This window comes from Ictidomys tridecemlineatus, chromosome 2 (genome assembly GCF_052094955.1).
Source record: "Ictidomys tridecemlineatus isolate mIctTri1 chromosome 2, mIctTri1.hap1, whole genome shotgun sequence".
NCBI classification, from domain to species: Eukaryota; Metazoa; Chordata; class Mammalia; order Rodentia; family Sciuridae; genus Ictidomys; species Ictidomys tridecemlineatus.
Genome location: NC_135478.1, coordinates 146,283,800 through 146,298,680, shown reverse-complemented (window position 1 = coordinate 146,298,680; position 14,881 = coordinate 146,283,800). Strand labels below are relative to the sequence as shown.

Here is a 14,881-nt window from a genome sequence, read left to right as displayed (position 1 = left end):
GTGTTCAATCCAGCTGCCTAGTAGAACCCTAAAGAACCTTAAATACTAATGCTCTAGTTGCAGGACAGGAGACCTGGGAATCCACATCTGCAAGGGTTAAGACACAATGGTTTAGGGAAAAGTAGTGGATTAATGAGGGTTCCAAATTCTTTGCCATTCTTGCTCCCAAGAGGAGTCTGGCCTTACTCTGTGATTTGCTTCTATCAAGACACTGCAATGAAAATAACATTCTGGAGCTTTTGAGTGCAGGCCTAAAAGGGACTGGCATCTTTTGCTTCTCAGTTTGGGAGATCAGCTATCATGCTGTAAAGAAGTCCAGGTCCTCACATGACATAAGAGACTACAGGGAGAGAGCACTAGAGAAGAGGGGACCAGCACAGATGCCCAGCTCCAGCCAAGCTCCGAGCTGAATGCAGTCACCCTTTACGAATCAGAACCACCCAGCTGAGCCCATTCAAGCCACATAATTGTGAGAATTAATAAACTGTTAATTGCAGGCCACTAAGTTTTTCAGTGGTTTGTTATTCCACAATCAATAAATGGGAAAGGAACATATTTACAGACAATTCTTGGTTCTTTTTCCTGAAAGATAGGAAATTCCTACCTTGTTGAAAATCAAGGCCTGATCCATCTTTCTAATGCAGTAAGACAGAATTACACTGAATTGATTGCTTGATCTTGGGTCATGTGAAGGAGGATAGATTTCTCACCTGACCTTAGGCATGTCACTAGCTCCTGTCTCCCTGCCATTCCTGAGTATATGGATTACATCATCTGTGTGGCCTTCCTGGTAGACAGAGACCAGCTCCTGAGATACTTCGTCAGAGAATGCAGTGAACCGATAGCCCCCATCTATCAGCCCCATGCAGGGTAGCCTCAGCTGCAGAGAATGGCCCCTGACATCATTCTGGGACAGCCTATATTTGGTGACCAAGTGGGTGCATGTGTAAGGCCTGGCTGTGGTGGTCCAAAGTGGGACATTCTATTGGAAGATACTCTCCCCAGAATTTTCCCTGCATCCTGATTCTCTCTATCTCCCCTGGTCCAATCCTAGTTCCCCATTCCTTCCACTGCGCTGATAATCAACCTGCATCCCAAACCTTGCCTCAATGCCTGCTTTTGGAGAACCCTACCGTGATGCTCTGGTTGGGAGGTGGGGCATGGTTGGATTGTTATGTTCTAGTTCCCTGTTTACTGATTCCCATCAATGGACAGAAGGACTTTCTCTAGGTCTGGGAGACGGAGATGTCAACAGGGTAAATTAGGATACTTCTCTTCACAGAAAGTGACAGAGCTGGGGGGAGGGAGATGAAGGCTGTTTAACAATAGCTGTAACAAAGCCAAACCACTTTTCCAGGGGACTAACTGTATTCGGTGATCACTGTCTCAAATTTCTGTAATAGACACTTTCCTCCATCAGATATTATTTTTATGACTTCTCATCCCCGTGGACCAGGCAAATGCCTGGGTTGCATTTCTTGCTCTTCGCTTCCTCCCATCATGTCAGCACGTTCGAGGGCTTCTGAAGACTTTCCTGGAGCCAACAGTTCATGAAGTTTAAAATTCAAAAAAAAAAAAAAAGTTGCTCAAAGGAAATCCAAGACAGGCAGGTGGCTCGATGTCTGTGATGCCCTCGGTAGATTGCCTGTGAGAAAGTTCAAGTCCTGGCCTGACAGTCCCTTCCTCTCAAAGGGCTATGCTCATTCTTCCCTATGTTTTTGCATTGTGTGTAGTGAAGGGAACACACTGGAGTGAAGGTCATTTTAGAAAGCTGTGTCTACCGTCACTCTGCCTGCATATTGTGCTTCTCTCACCTCCTTCCTATAAGCAGTGCTATTCTTGCCTCTGGGGAACAAAGCAGCCTGTGTGAGCACTGCACCACACACCCCTTCTGCTGGCCACCACTGCCAGGTACTCACCCCACGGGCAGGCATGTGGCCTAGGCATAGCCAACTGGAGCGTTCTGGCTCCTCCCTCCTTCGCTGCTCTCCTAGGTACTTAGAGATACTGTGGTGCAATGGAAGGATCGAGATTTGGGTTATCCAGTTATAGATACTATTCCTATTTGACGCCTTAGGCAACTTTCTTAGGTAAACTTTCTATTTCCTCATTTATAAATTAGTTAATACCATGCCATAAATTACAGAGTAGCTATTAGGGTTTCATGAGCTCAACACACACATAGAAGCATGTGGCAGACCACAGCCCAAGGCCTCACAAAGGATGAATAATTGGTAGCTGTCCTTAGCATCTCCTCTGAATCCCTGCCAAGTAACTGTCCTCATTCAGAGTTGACAGAACCAGTAACCAACCCACAGCCAGTAAATGGCGAAATTGAACTCACACTGGGTTCTTTAACCAACTGCCTCCATGACTATTCCCCAGCACAGAGAAGCTCCAAGCACACTGTGCTCCTTAGTTTTTTCTAAAAGTAGGTTCTAGCTGAGGGTCGGATTCCTGCAGGAAAACAGTGTTTGGGGAGAAGCCCCTTGGGAAAGGGTGGCAGACCCTAGGTCTGGGGGCTCTATGTGGCAAACTTGGGTCAGGGTCAGGGTCAGGACGGGTCAGGGTCAGGCTGGGGTCAGTGTGTAAGTCTTGGTGTAGGACTTGTGCTTTAGGGCCTGGAGGTTCTTACTACGGCTGAGGAGAGGATCAGGGACACCAGCATATGGTTCTCTCCTGGAGATCCCCAGCTTTTAAGGTGGTACGGATACAGTAAGCACCATCTCTCCAAGAGGGAATCCGTACTCACAGCTTTGACACTACAAAGCTATGTCCATGTTAGGGTCTGAGAATGCAGCGGATGGACAATCTTCTCCCAATAAAAGTCCTAACCTAATATCCTGTTTCCAGGGACTCTGGTTCTAAATTTATTCTGTTGCTTCCATTGTAAACTTCCCAAACAACAGTTGTGAAAATGTTCTCAAAAAACCTTCTGTAGCTCCCCAGTAGTGACAATGGAACATGCACCCCTGAGGCCACCATCCATTTGTTTCCCAAGATCCCTTTCTGGGGTGCTTTTCCAGCTCCCCTAAGCTCCCTGCTGTGAACCAAAGGATGTGCCCTGTCCTGCCCTGTGCTCTCATCCGTGACTCTGCCCACCCTCTTGACTGCTCATTTTGCAATTCCAGCATGCATTTTTTCATTATAGCACAGGTTCTTAGATAAAGCCATAACTCTCTCAGCACCAGATGAGTCTGGCCATACCACCAACGACGCTCAAGCATCTTTTTTAAAAAATCTGATATTCTGTGTCTGTAGTGGGTGGTCACTCAGGATGGGACTCAGAGCTGACCCTGGATATGAAATTTATTACTTCTCATGTCTGATTTAATTGGAGCTGACACATACACAGGCTCCGATTCCACCTGTCCCGGGGTACTGCTGTGATTCTGCCATTACAGTGGCAGGTATACTTAGGAAGCAGAGAAAGAGGGATAGCGGAATCTCATCTCAGTAGGGACCTGAAATAGGAAGGAGACTTTGAGAAAGTCACTTAACCTCTGGGCCTCAGAGTTCTCACCTGGGAAATGAGATCAGAGATTTGTTCCAACCGTCAAATTCTACCTCACTGAGATAACCTATCCCATAACTACTGAATAAACCTGAATCAATACTGCCATGAAAACCTAAAACACAAGTCCCCATGGCTCATCTGGGAAATTGGATTTGTGTTGTTGTTCTTGTGGGTTTTTTTTTTTGTTGTTGTTGTTCTTGTTGTTGTTTGTTTGTTTGTTCGTTCTGGCAACTATGCTGACATCCTGGTATGGTTAACAATACAGAGCTGGCATGAGCCAAGAACACAATGCCAACCAGCTGTTGGCTTCTGTTTTCCAGGCTGTGTAAGGCTGGACTAGATAACTAGGAGGCTACTACAGTGGGGGTGGAGGGTTGTAGATTTATTGTCAATTTATGCAAAACTCATGATGGCAGAAGCAAGAAGAAGGAAAACTCATCAGTGACTCCAACCCTTATTTCAATAAAAATATTTTCAGTAAAATAAAGACAAAATTGGAAATGACCCTGTTGCTTTCTTTGGGACATTTAGCTTAATAAGGGTTAAGCCAGAAACATGCTTTTAAAGAAATTCATTCAATGTGGCCATAGTACTGATTAAAATGTCTTATCCTAAGTGTGGAGTCAAAATATCCTTGGGGCTGATACAAGGATTCAAGAACCTAGGTATGAAAATGGTCTGATTTCTAAAGCAGTGTGAGAACATCAACGCAGACTGGGACATTGAAATTTGGAGAAGGGCACGGGAAGATTCCAAAAGGAGCAGGTGGGTGGCCTTGACAGTGATGGCCACGGGCTGTGAACAAGGAGAAAGGATCAGATCTCTGGGACCCAGTGATAACATCAGAAAGAGCTCAGAGTCATTGCCAGTGTGGAGGCCACCCATGATCTTGGCTCCGTTAGCCTGAGAGTTGCCTTTAAGATAGAGAGTGTTTCTCTTCCTCTCTCTGTGGATAGCAACATAAATAAATACATGTACACATATACGTAAGTGTAGAGGGAATTATGACTTGTTGAAAGTCATTCTACTCTTCCACGTTTCTTGCTAACTGAGCACCTCTGAGCATTCATGAAACAAAAGTTATTAATGAAAGTTTCATTAGAAATTATTTGAGAGATAATTCAGTCTGAATCCTGCATTTTACCAACAGGCTCAAAGAGTCTTTGGCTCCAGATTACATTACAGAGCAGGCTCTGATTCTTAGAATGGTACCCATACCAAAGACTCACTACCTTCCAGGCTAGAACCCACAGGTGAAACTACATTCTTCCCATCTCTGAAGCCTGATTGGAGCTGCAGATGGCCCCCTGGGGGCATCGTGGGGAAATGGCTCCTGCTCTGGGCCCAGGTTCAAGAGCACTCCTTGAAGCGGATGTCTGAGGTAACCATCCGGAGACAAGACTCCTTTCGATTAGATTTTTTAAATTAAGAGCTGTGGTGTTTGGCAGAGCATTCAGTTTCTTTCTTGGCAGACACATCCACGTGCTTCTGTTTTGTGTGCTTGATGTTGAAAAGCAAGTCCATGGCTGAGGTCCGTTTTTTTCATTATCAGATGCTTGACATTTGGACAGTGTTCCCGGATCCGAGCCTTACAGAGAATGCCTTTGTTCACACGGGAGCTGTCCCCCCTCCTTCCGTCCTCCCATCACCACGCACCCACCCTGCAGTCCACCGCTGAGGCACTACGGGGGGAGGGTCTCTGCCAACATTTTAAAATCACCTACATAAAATGCAGAGCCCTTGCTGCGTAGTAAAACACTCCCTATCGCAAACATATGTGGGCCCTGCTTCTTTTGTTACCCATTTTTTTTTTTTTGGCAGTCAGAGAAGTGCCATTTCATCTCTAAATGTGTTTTGCATTCACAGAAGAGTCGGCAGGTTTAGTGTGATATTTGCCACTGGTTTCTGACTGGCAGCCAATTCCTTTTCCCACCTCCATGGCTCATGCTGCCCTGAAGCAGCAATCTGGCCTCCCAAGCTGGACGTTCTGTGCAAAGAGCCAAGCACGACACGTGTGCAATGCTAGGCACTGGAGCGTGTCATGAGGCTGATCCGGGACCTAAAATAACAGGTGTTGGACGCAATCCTCACAGAAGCTTGAGGGGAGCCTGTGTGTTCCTGGGAGCTCCTCATCAGGACCGGGAGGTGACATGTCCATTGGTCCTGGCAGCTCAACATTCATATTTACCCTGAATGGCCTCAATATTAACATTACAACTTGCCCTGATGGTTTGGTTTTAAATAAAATATTTTCCCAGATCCTTTATGTATCTGGGAAAATATTTTATATATATATGTATAAAACACTTGTAAGTGATGTAGGGTAAGAAAATAGCAAATTTACTATGTCAGGTAAATTTACTATGTCTAACCTTTTTAACTTAGCTGAATCCTCTCCACAGTTCTGTGCAAATACCATAAAATACCATAGACTAGGTGGCCTCAACAAAAGTAACTTATTTTTAATGATTCTGGAGACTGGGAAATCCAAGATCAAGGTGTTAGGCAATGTAGTTCCAGGTGAGGAATCTCTTCCTGGTTCATTGCATTCTTACTGTGTCCTCATAAGGCAGAGAGAACATAAACCAGTAAGCTCTCTGGTATCTTTTCTTGAAAGGACACCAAGGACATTAGGTCAGAATCTCATCCCTACAACTCCATTTAACCTTAATTATCACCTGTAGATTTTTAAGTCTCTACATTAGGGGTGAGTCATATTAGGGGTGAGGACATTAAAATGGGGAAGGGTTATGTACAGAATCCAGTCCACAGCAGGTAGGTTAAATGCATTTTTAAAAATGAACAGATGGGTTAAACCAAACCTTAAACATAGCAGTAAGAGAAGAACAGAGATCTAAAGGAAAGATCAATAGAAAGTCTCCAAATTGAAGCATAAAAAGCTATAAGGGATAAAATGAAAAGGTCTAGCATTTGTGTAAACACACTCTTCAAGAGAAAAAAGTAGAGCACAAGAAATATTTGAAGAGATAGTGTCTGAAAAATCTTCAAATATAACAGAAGATACGGTTTCAAGAAGTTCAAGAAACGCAAGCAGGATACATACATATATTCACTCTTTATAAGAACAAACAGGAAAATCTCTGGAAAATGAAAATCTTAATAAATAATCAGGTGGGAAAAAAATCCCCAAACAAAAATAAAACAAAACATGGATCACCATCCAAAGAGAAGCAATAAAACGCATTGTTCACTTCTCATTAGAAACGATGCAAATGTGAGGATAACAGAGGAATATCTTTCAAGTGCTTCACGAAAGGTGTTGCCAAGCTAAGATACCACTACATGGGAAATGTCCTCCACAATTAAAGTCAACATAAAGACTTTTAAAAATAAAAAGCAGAGAAAATGTCAACATAACATTTCTAAAATAAATGCCAATGAGATTTCTATAGGTAAGAAATGTAAGAAAAACTGAAGTGCAAATGAAAGGATTAGATTTATGGGTAACTTCCAGGGGCTCCCAGTATCAAGGGCTGCAAACAGCATCTTAGCCTATGTAAACTAGATACGGACTTTTCAAAGAATAATACAAAAAATAAAAAAAAATAAAACACCACTCTATGCTGCTTAAAAGAGATCCCCTAAATAAAAGGATATAGAAAGATAGAAAGGAAAAAGTTCAAAAAAAGTTAAAAAAAAAACCATGTCATGTACATGGTTTCAAAAGAAAGCTCATGTATTGTGCTATTATCAACAAATTAAAGACAAGAAGCATCATTACAGGTAAAAATTTTTTTCAAAAGAATAAAGATTTAATACTAATAAATTGTAACACGTCTATAGTTGTATATAATTAATTAACAATATAAAATAAGGGGCTGAGGTTGTGGCTCAGCAGTAGAGCAGTTCGACTATTGGTGCCAGGCTCTGGGTTCAATCCTCAGAACCACATAAAAATAAATAAATAAAATAAAGGCATTGTGTCCAATTACAACAAAAAATAAATAAATATTTTTTAAAAAACACAACACAAAATAAAGTAAAAATAGTTATAAAAGGAGAATAGATATATCTTCAATTATAGTGAGATAGTGAGAATTGTCTTTGTGTGTGTGTGTGTGTGTGTGTGTGTGTGTGTGTGTGTGTGTGTGTGTGGTGCTGGGGATTGAACCCAGGGCCTTGGGCACGAAGCAAGCACTCTACCAACTGAGCTATATCCCCGGCCCCTATAGTGAGAGATTTTTAACAGGACTCTTTTGTTAACTAATAGAACAAGGAAAAGAAAAAGGAAAATAAAATCCAAGGTGGGCAGGGGTAAGAATATTAAGAATTGAACAAAAAATTGTTAGAAACTGTCCTAATAGACACATAAAGCAATATAACCAACAACCGCAAAATATACCTTCTTAATAAGTATACAAGGAGCATTTACCAAAAATAACCATCTTGGAGGGCAGAAAGTAAATTTAAAATAAACAAAAGTATAAGGAATATATTTTCTATGTAAATTAAACAGTAATTACACTATTTAAAAAGAAAAAAAGAATATGTTTTCTGAACAGCGTATGTTTCCTTATGCTTGAAATAAATGCAAAAACAAACAAAATGTTGGGATACTAATAAATACACTTTAATTAAGTAAGACACCTAGGCCAAAGGAGATAAAACACCATGGAAATTAGGACTTTTAAAATACTAATTAATTAGCTAATATTAATGAGTGTTAAAATTAATTAACATTTTAACTAAATCATAATAAAACTATGAAAAATTTCAGGTGTACTTGAGGCTAGACCTAACAGATTCATCCCATTGAGTGTATACTAGAAATGAAGAAAAGCTTTAAATTCATAAACTAAGTAACTGAAAAAGTTAAAAAAAATAGTAAATCATATATGAGGAAAATTATAGTAAGACGACAACGGTATAAAAGCACAAATTAATAAAACAGAAAGTAAAAATACAATAGAAAAAATCAACAAAAACAAAAATGGTTACTTGAAAAAAACAGGAAATTTGTTTTACCTCAGGCAAGAAAATAGAAAATGTCGCCATACATCTTAAGAGACATTAAGTGATGACATCACAAAAGCAATTTATGTTAATGAATTTGAAATTTCAGATCAAATACAAAAATTCCTGAAAATATTACAGCCTGTGGAAACTGATACAAGAAGAAATAGAAAAGGTGATTTCTCCCATATCTATAGAAATTGAATCACTTCCCCTCAAAGAAACCCTCAAGCCCTGCTGAATTTTAAGAATTCACCAATGAATTTTCCTGACACTGAAAGATTATGTGAGACACCTGACAGAGAAGACACTTCCTAATTCATTTGATGAGGCCAGCAGATCCCTGACTCCAAAATTTAAAGAGGACATTATGAGAAAGGAAAATCACCAGAGTAACATCTAACCCATGAAGGGGAGGTCACACAGGGGTACCATTGAGAGAGACAGCCTTAGGGCTCCATATGGAAATATAAAAGTGTGGTCGCATATCTTCTAGGGGAAATTATATTGACCCTTCCTCAAGTGATTTGTCAAGCTCCTCTTTGTTCCCAAATGAACTGTAATTATTTAGTTAATGATCTGTCACTTTGGGCTAAGTATTCTTTTTCACCGCAGTGCCTATACTCTGTCTGCTTCCACATCAAGTCCTATGTCCTTTAACATGAACTCAGACCCCCCTCCTCTGTGGAGAGCAGGGCCAGCCACACCCAGGCCTTATTAGGATTCAGACTTTGTTTTCAGTCCTACTCTCCCATTTCGACGACCTGCATGCTGCCACGCGGTTCCATACCTGATGGAAGTTTTCCACTTGCCGGACGTAGCCAGCCACTTCATTATCAGATTTAAAGATCTTCCAGACTACTCTTCTTGACTTCTTGTATTTACGGGATCCTTTCCAGTTCATGGTCATCAAGGAGCGCTCTGTCAGGGAAGCTGCCACAATAATATCCAGTTGGCCATTGTAGAGAAGAACCTGAAATGAGACCGAGCTGTCAGCAGAGGGAATTCAGAAGGTAAGGCTGACAAATTTAGCTAGGTAGACACAAAGAGCCAGTGAGAGGGAAAAGGCCACTTGAACTTCTTTGATATCGTGCTCCAAGAGTCTAGCCCCACAGATCAGAGGTTATGTCCTTCCAGGTAGGCATACTCCAACCACCTGTAATAAATTCAAGCCCTGTTTCAACTGTTGTATCCTTCCAAAAGTTTGATTCTTTATAGAAATCTGCAAAAAGGCCTCACCTGATTGTAAAAACCATTTGAGCTATATTAATTACCCAGAAATATATGTTTATTATATGCACACATATTTATACAGATATATATGAATATATATGCACAGAGAGAGAGACTATGTGTACCTGTGTATGTATGTGTGTGTATCTGGGCTTCACATGGATGTCTGGTTCAACGACGACTGTGATTATCTTTAGTGGAACTAAGGAATACTGCACCCTGGAATTTCATGTGGCCTGTGATTCATTAATCGCTTTCAGGCACTGCTGGAGCTGCAAACTGAGCTTTTTCTCAGGTGCTGCTGATCAGTGTTGCTCTGTCTTCCTACCTCAATCGAGTTCCTTAGCAACTGTGATTCATGGAAGCAAACAGATGCAGGTGCCTCAGCTCTGTTACTTGCTGGAGGCAGTGATGCCCTCCTTGTGGTTTCTCAGACTTCCTCTTGTTAAATAAGATGCCATTTGCCCACAGTGGGGACTGTCCTTTCTTCCTAGAAGGCAATTTCCCCCTGAGCTGATGGACAATATAGGAAAAACAATGCTGAGGCAATGCTACTCTTTTCTCCCCAATTTTTAACTTGTGTGTGAAACTGACTTACAAGTACTGAGACTCTCTGGTCCAGCAATCTCAGTTGAGGAGTTTACTCTGTGCAAATAAGCTCAAAGGAATGAATGAAATTTCTATATTCACTGAGTCTCATTATAATCGAGAACTCAAAACACAATCTGAAAGTCCTGTAATTGGTGAAGAGTTAAGTACATAGGAGTTCTATGGGATGCTGTAAAGCCATTTAAAACGTTTAATGAAGTCATGCCACGATGCAGGAGATGGCTTGTCATATAATGTTAAGAATGAACCCTGAAAGTCAAATACAAGGCCTATCACCATTATAAACATAAAATAGGAGGACACATTGACATACGTGGAATGGAAAGTTTGATAATGTTAATAAAGTTGGTTAATTTAGATGGTAAAAATCGGAGTCCTTTCCCCCCTTTGTTTCTTATTCTTCTTACGCTATTGACACTCTACTCAACAAAGAGGTTTCCCTCAACTCCATTCGACCTTTGATGTATCTGGAGGCTTTGGCAGAATCCTCAAATTGGATATCAAATGTTTCACTGCATATGTTTCCATCTCTGCCTTCATGGCACAGGCTTCTTAAAAGGCTTAAGCATAATTAAAAAGCCCAGGACTTTACACACCCCAAATCCTCAAGCAGCGGCGAGACAGGATTCAGGCTAAGATGAAAGAGTCCTGGGCCTCTCCTGCAGGAACTCGGGGCCTTTCATGTTCCTCAGTCACCATCACCACCCCCACCCTCCTCCACAGAAACCCAAGGGAAAAAATCCTGATAGATTTAAAATCTCTTTTCAAAAAAAATTCAAGTCAACTACAACAATAAAATATTTGCATTGTTTATACAAAGAAAAAGTGGGCCTCAAAGACCTTGAGTCCTTACTTCTGGCCTATGCAAAACCTCTACAGCTGCGTTGGCCAAAAGTATGGAAACAATTATATATGATGGGTACCAGCGAACAAGGCTTAAATACTTCAACGTTCTAGGAAGGCCTGTTTATAGCTGATTAACAAAGATAATCCTGTATAAACTAACTCCTCTTTTAGAAATCAATGAAAAGATGCTGATTAACTAGCAAATACACAAGTGCAACTATTTATTTTTGCTCTCCATGGCCCCATATGCAGCTTGCATCTGCTCCCAGAAGTGTTTCTTGCAGCTACCTTTACTATCATCACTTTCTTTCATTCTTTTGGCACAATAGTGAAATCCACGGATTATGGTAAAAATGGGCTTCAATGTACGGTTTATAGTATGTGTTTCCTGAACTGGAAACCCAACCTTGAGCAGTTTCTCTTCGTATTCAATACTCCTCACAAATAAGAGCACAAGTCTGTGGAACAAGGCAGTGAAGAACCGAACTTGTAATCTGGCTTGTGCAATGTGTAGAGGGAGGTAAATGGAATGACTTTGGGAGGTAAATGGAACTCCTTCCTTTGCAAAGCAAAGAAAACATGTTTTAACTTCTAAGGAGCACACAAGCCCAATGCAACAGGAAGGAAATCAGATTAATGATTGTGATGGCTAACCTTGCTTGCCAACTTGATTGGTTGAAAAGATGCCTAGAAAGCTGGTAAAGCACACTTCTGGATGTGTCTGCAAAGGTCCTTCCAGAGGCAGTTGGCATGTGGGTCAGTGGACTGAGTTGGGAGACCTGTCCTGGAGATGAGGATCACCATCCAATCGGCTGGGGTCCCAGATGAAACAAAGGAGCAGGAGAGGAAGTGTGCTGTGTGCAGGCTCCACCCTTCTTTGGCAGGTGCATTTTGTGACTGCATCTTCCATGGGCAGCAGACTACATCAGACTCCAGATTCTTCAGCCTTAGAATGGGGAGTAGTGCCACCAGCTCTCCAGGGGGCTTCCAGCCTTCAGCCTCCAGCTGATGCTGCATCACTCTCCCTCTTATTCCGAGGCTTCCAGCCTCTGAGACTCAGCAGCTACTAGTTTCCCAGCTCTTCAACCTACAGCCAGCCATCATGGGACTATTCAGCCTCTGATCAGGTAGGCCAATCTGATAAAGCCCCTTCTATAATCATATACGCTCTTGGCTCTGTTACCCTGAAGAACCCTGACAAACACAATGATCAAGCAAAGTGATTTTAGACCTGGTATTACAAGTGGCCAGCTTTCAGTGTAAGATTCCCAGAACTTTTATTTTATCTTTAAATTCATTTATTTTTTAGTATTAACCCGGAGCCTGTTTACCATTGAGCCACATCTCCAACTCTTTTTATTTTGAGACAGGGTCTCATAAGTTGCTGAGGGCCTCTCTCACTTGTTGAGGCTAGCCTCAAACTTGTAATCCTCCTGCCTTAGCCCCCCAAGCTGCTGGGATTACAGGTGTGCACCACTGCACCTGGCCCCAGAGCTTTTAATTTTATCTAAGTGTCATATTTACTCCTATATGCCCCTAAAGAAAGATTCAATTGTGTGCCTCTGGGGTGGAGGAGTGGGTGAGGTATCCCAGGATCCAGTGCCCCTGAGCTGAAGTGGCATGGCATTGTAGATGTGGTCCTGAAGCCAAGGACACATGCTGGCTATTTTCACCCTGAGTCAGAGAAGGTCCAGATCAGCACCTAAGCCCAACATGTTGGCCGACCACTAAAGATGGGCACCTCACTCGCACTAACTCTCCCCTGGGCCAACTCTTACAGTTCACCTGGACTGAGGAGTTTCCCAGGATGCAGGACTTTCAGTAGTAAAACTAGAACAGTCTGGGGAAAATCTACCCTTGAGGCTTGTTGGCAATTTTTTTTAAAAAAAAATATTTAGGTGTATATGGACACAACACAATTCCTTTATTTTTATGTGGTGCTGAGGATCGAACCCAGGTCCTGCCCATGCTAGGGGAGCGCTCTACCACTGAGCCACAATCCCAGCCCCTTGCTGGCATTTTTAATGACAAGGTCTACAGGCAGAGAATAGGCAGAGGTGAATACAGCTTTTAGCTACACTTGCCTTATCAGTGGTGATCTGAACAACCACAAGAAGCAAGCAAAAGAAGGGCTGGTTGGAGGTGTTCCAAGTGACCTACCAGACAGAGTCCCAAATACCCACTTTCCTCGCTTTCCCTCCTGGTCAGCTCTGGGGATCCAGCCAAGGAGCCAAGGCATTCCTTTGTAAGAACTTTCCTTGTGAGAGGGCTGGGTGCTTAGCCCATTGAAACTGATGGTTATGCAAAAATGCTTATTTTATTAAAAAAAAAAACAATGGAAACCTGTGATCCTACTTGTTTGAACTCTATAATTACCACATTTTAAAAAACATTCTTCAAACTTGGGGCGAAATACATCAAAATACTAGCAGTTATGGTATTTAAAGAGTAGTTGATTTGTTTTAGTTTCACTATTGTCTGGGAGTTTTTTTGTTTTGTTTTGTCAATGTGGTTAGGATGCTTTAATAAGGAAAAAAATTGCAAAACCAACAATAACACTAAGAGGTTGGGCGCCTCAGTTTGACAAAAGATGAGTCTTAGAGGGGGGAATAACATGGAAAAATTCAAAAACTACCAGCTCTCAATTTTTAATAACAATTAGGTAAAAAGCTTGATTTTAATTTACAGACAATCTTAAAAAACTCATCCCAGATCCAAGTATTTATGAGAGATGGCATTAGGTGATTTGGATCACAAGCATCTTTTTTTTTTCCTTTTATAAAAGGCAGAGATAAGGAAAGAATTTTTATTTTTATTTTTTAACTCTTCAAAGTGCTTTCCTGAACACGTCTTCATTCTCACACTCCTCCACGAGGCAGGGATGAAGGGGACCACAATTGCTACTAAGGAAACTTTGATGCTGTGAGTTCTGGACCCTGGACTTCCAAACTTCCACCTAGAGCTCCTTCAGAAAGAGGCTCCATTCTTTCGAACCAACATGTACTTACTGATTTTCACAACTCAATGTTTATTGCTACCAAAAGCCTCTGGAAACTGAGTTGGCTGAGTATGAGACATGGTTCCTATCTCCAGTTCTGGACTAACCTTGTCTGTTTGTCCAACTCTGCTGACATCTCTCATTTTTCACTTTGGTTCTATGGACAAAGATGTGTATAAAGGTATTATTCACTCTCTGACTTCACTGGGCCTGTATTTCCACCCAGCAAAATGGGCAGATATTGTACACTAGCTGTCCCCCTTGGACATGGCCCCAGTCTTCCCTAGTGTCCTCACACCCCACAGAGTATGCTGCGGTTACCATTTATTCAACATCTGTGCTTTTGTTTTTCTTAGAAGAGAAAAATATTTTTTTGTACCCACATCTCTGTCATGGGTAAAAAAAAAAAAAAAAAAAAAGGAAGATCAATAGGTCTCGATCCAGCTCTGTTCATTTATTTTATTTCCTTCCTGGACCTGAAAGCCGTGAGTGTCACTTCCATCTGAAATGCAAGGGAGGCCGCCTTTCATCTGAGTTGGCTAAGAATGCATGCTTGCTTAGGTATGTAGTGTGCTTGTTTATTTGTTTGCTTGTTTAATCAACTCATGGGAAATAAAACAAATATTTATGGAGAACCTAGGGACAAAGCCACCAGAGAAGAGATATGAGAAGAAGTGACCTTGGTCTTTCTCAGGCTGCAGGTT

The 14,881-nt window shown here is 41.6% G+C and overlaps 1 protein-coding gene across 2 annotated transcripts in view; it reads right to left on the bottom strand.

Annotated features, from left to right (window-relative positions):
- Cpvl (carboxypeptidase vitellogenic like) overlaps positions 1-14,881 on the bottom strand; it is a 107,030-nt gene that overhangs the window by 17,587 nt on the left and 74,562 nt on the right. For both annotated transcript variants that reach the window (XM_078030699.1, XM_078030700.1), the window contains one exon: positions 9,282-9,464. In XM_078030699.1, the coding sequence (XP_077886825.1) occupies positions 9,282-9,464 (183 nt within the window). The remainder of the gene's footprint in view (positions 1-9,281; positions 9,465-14,881) is intronic.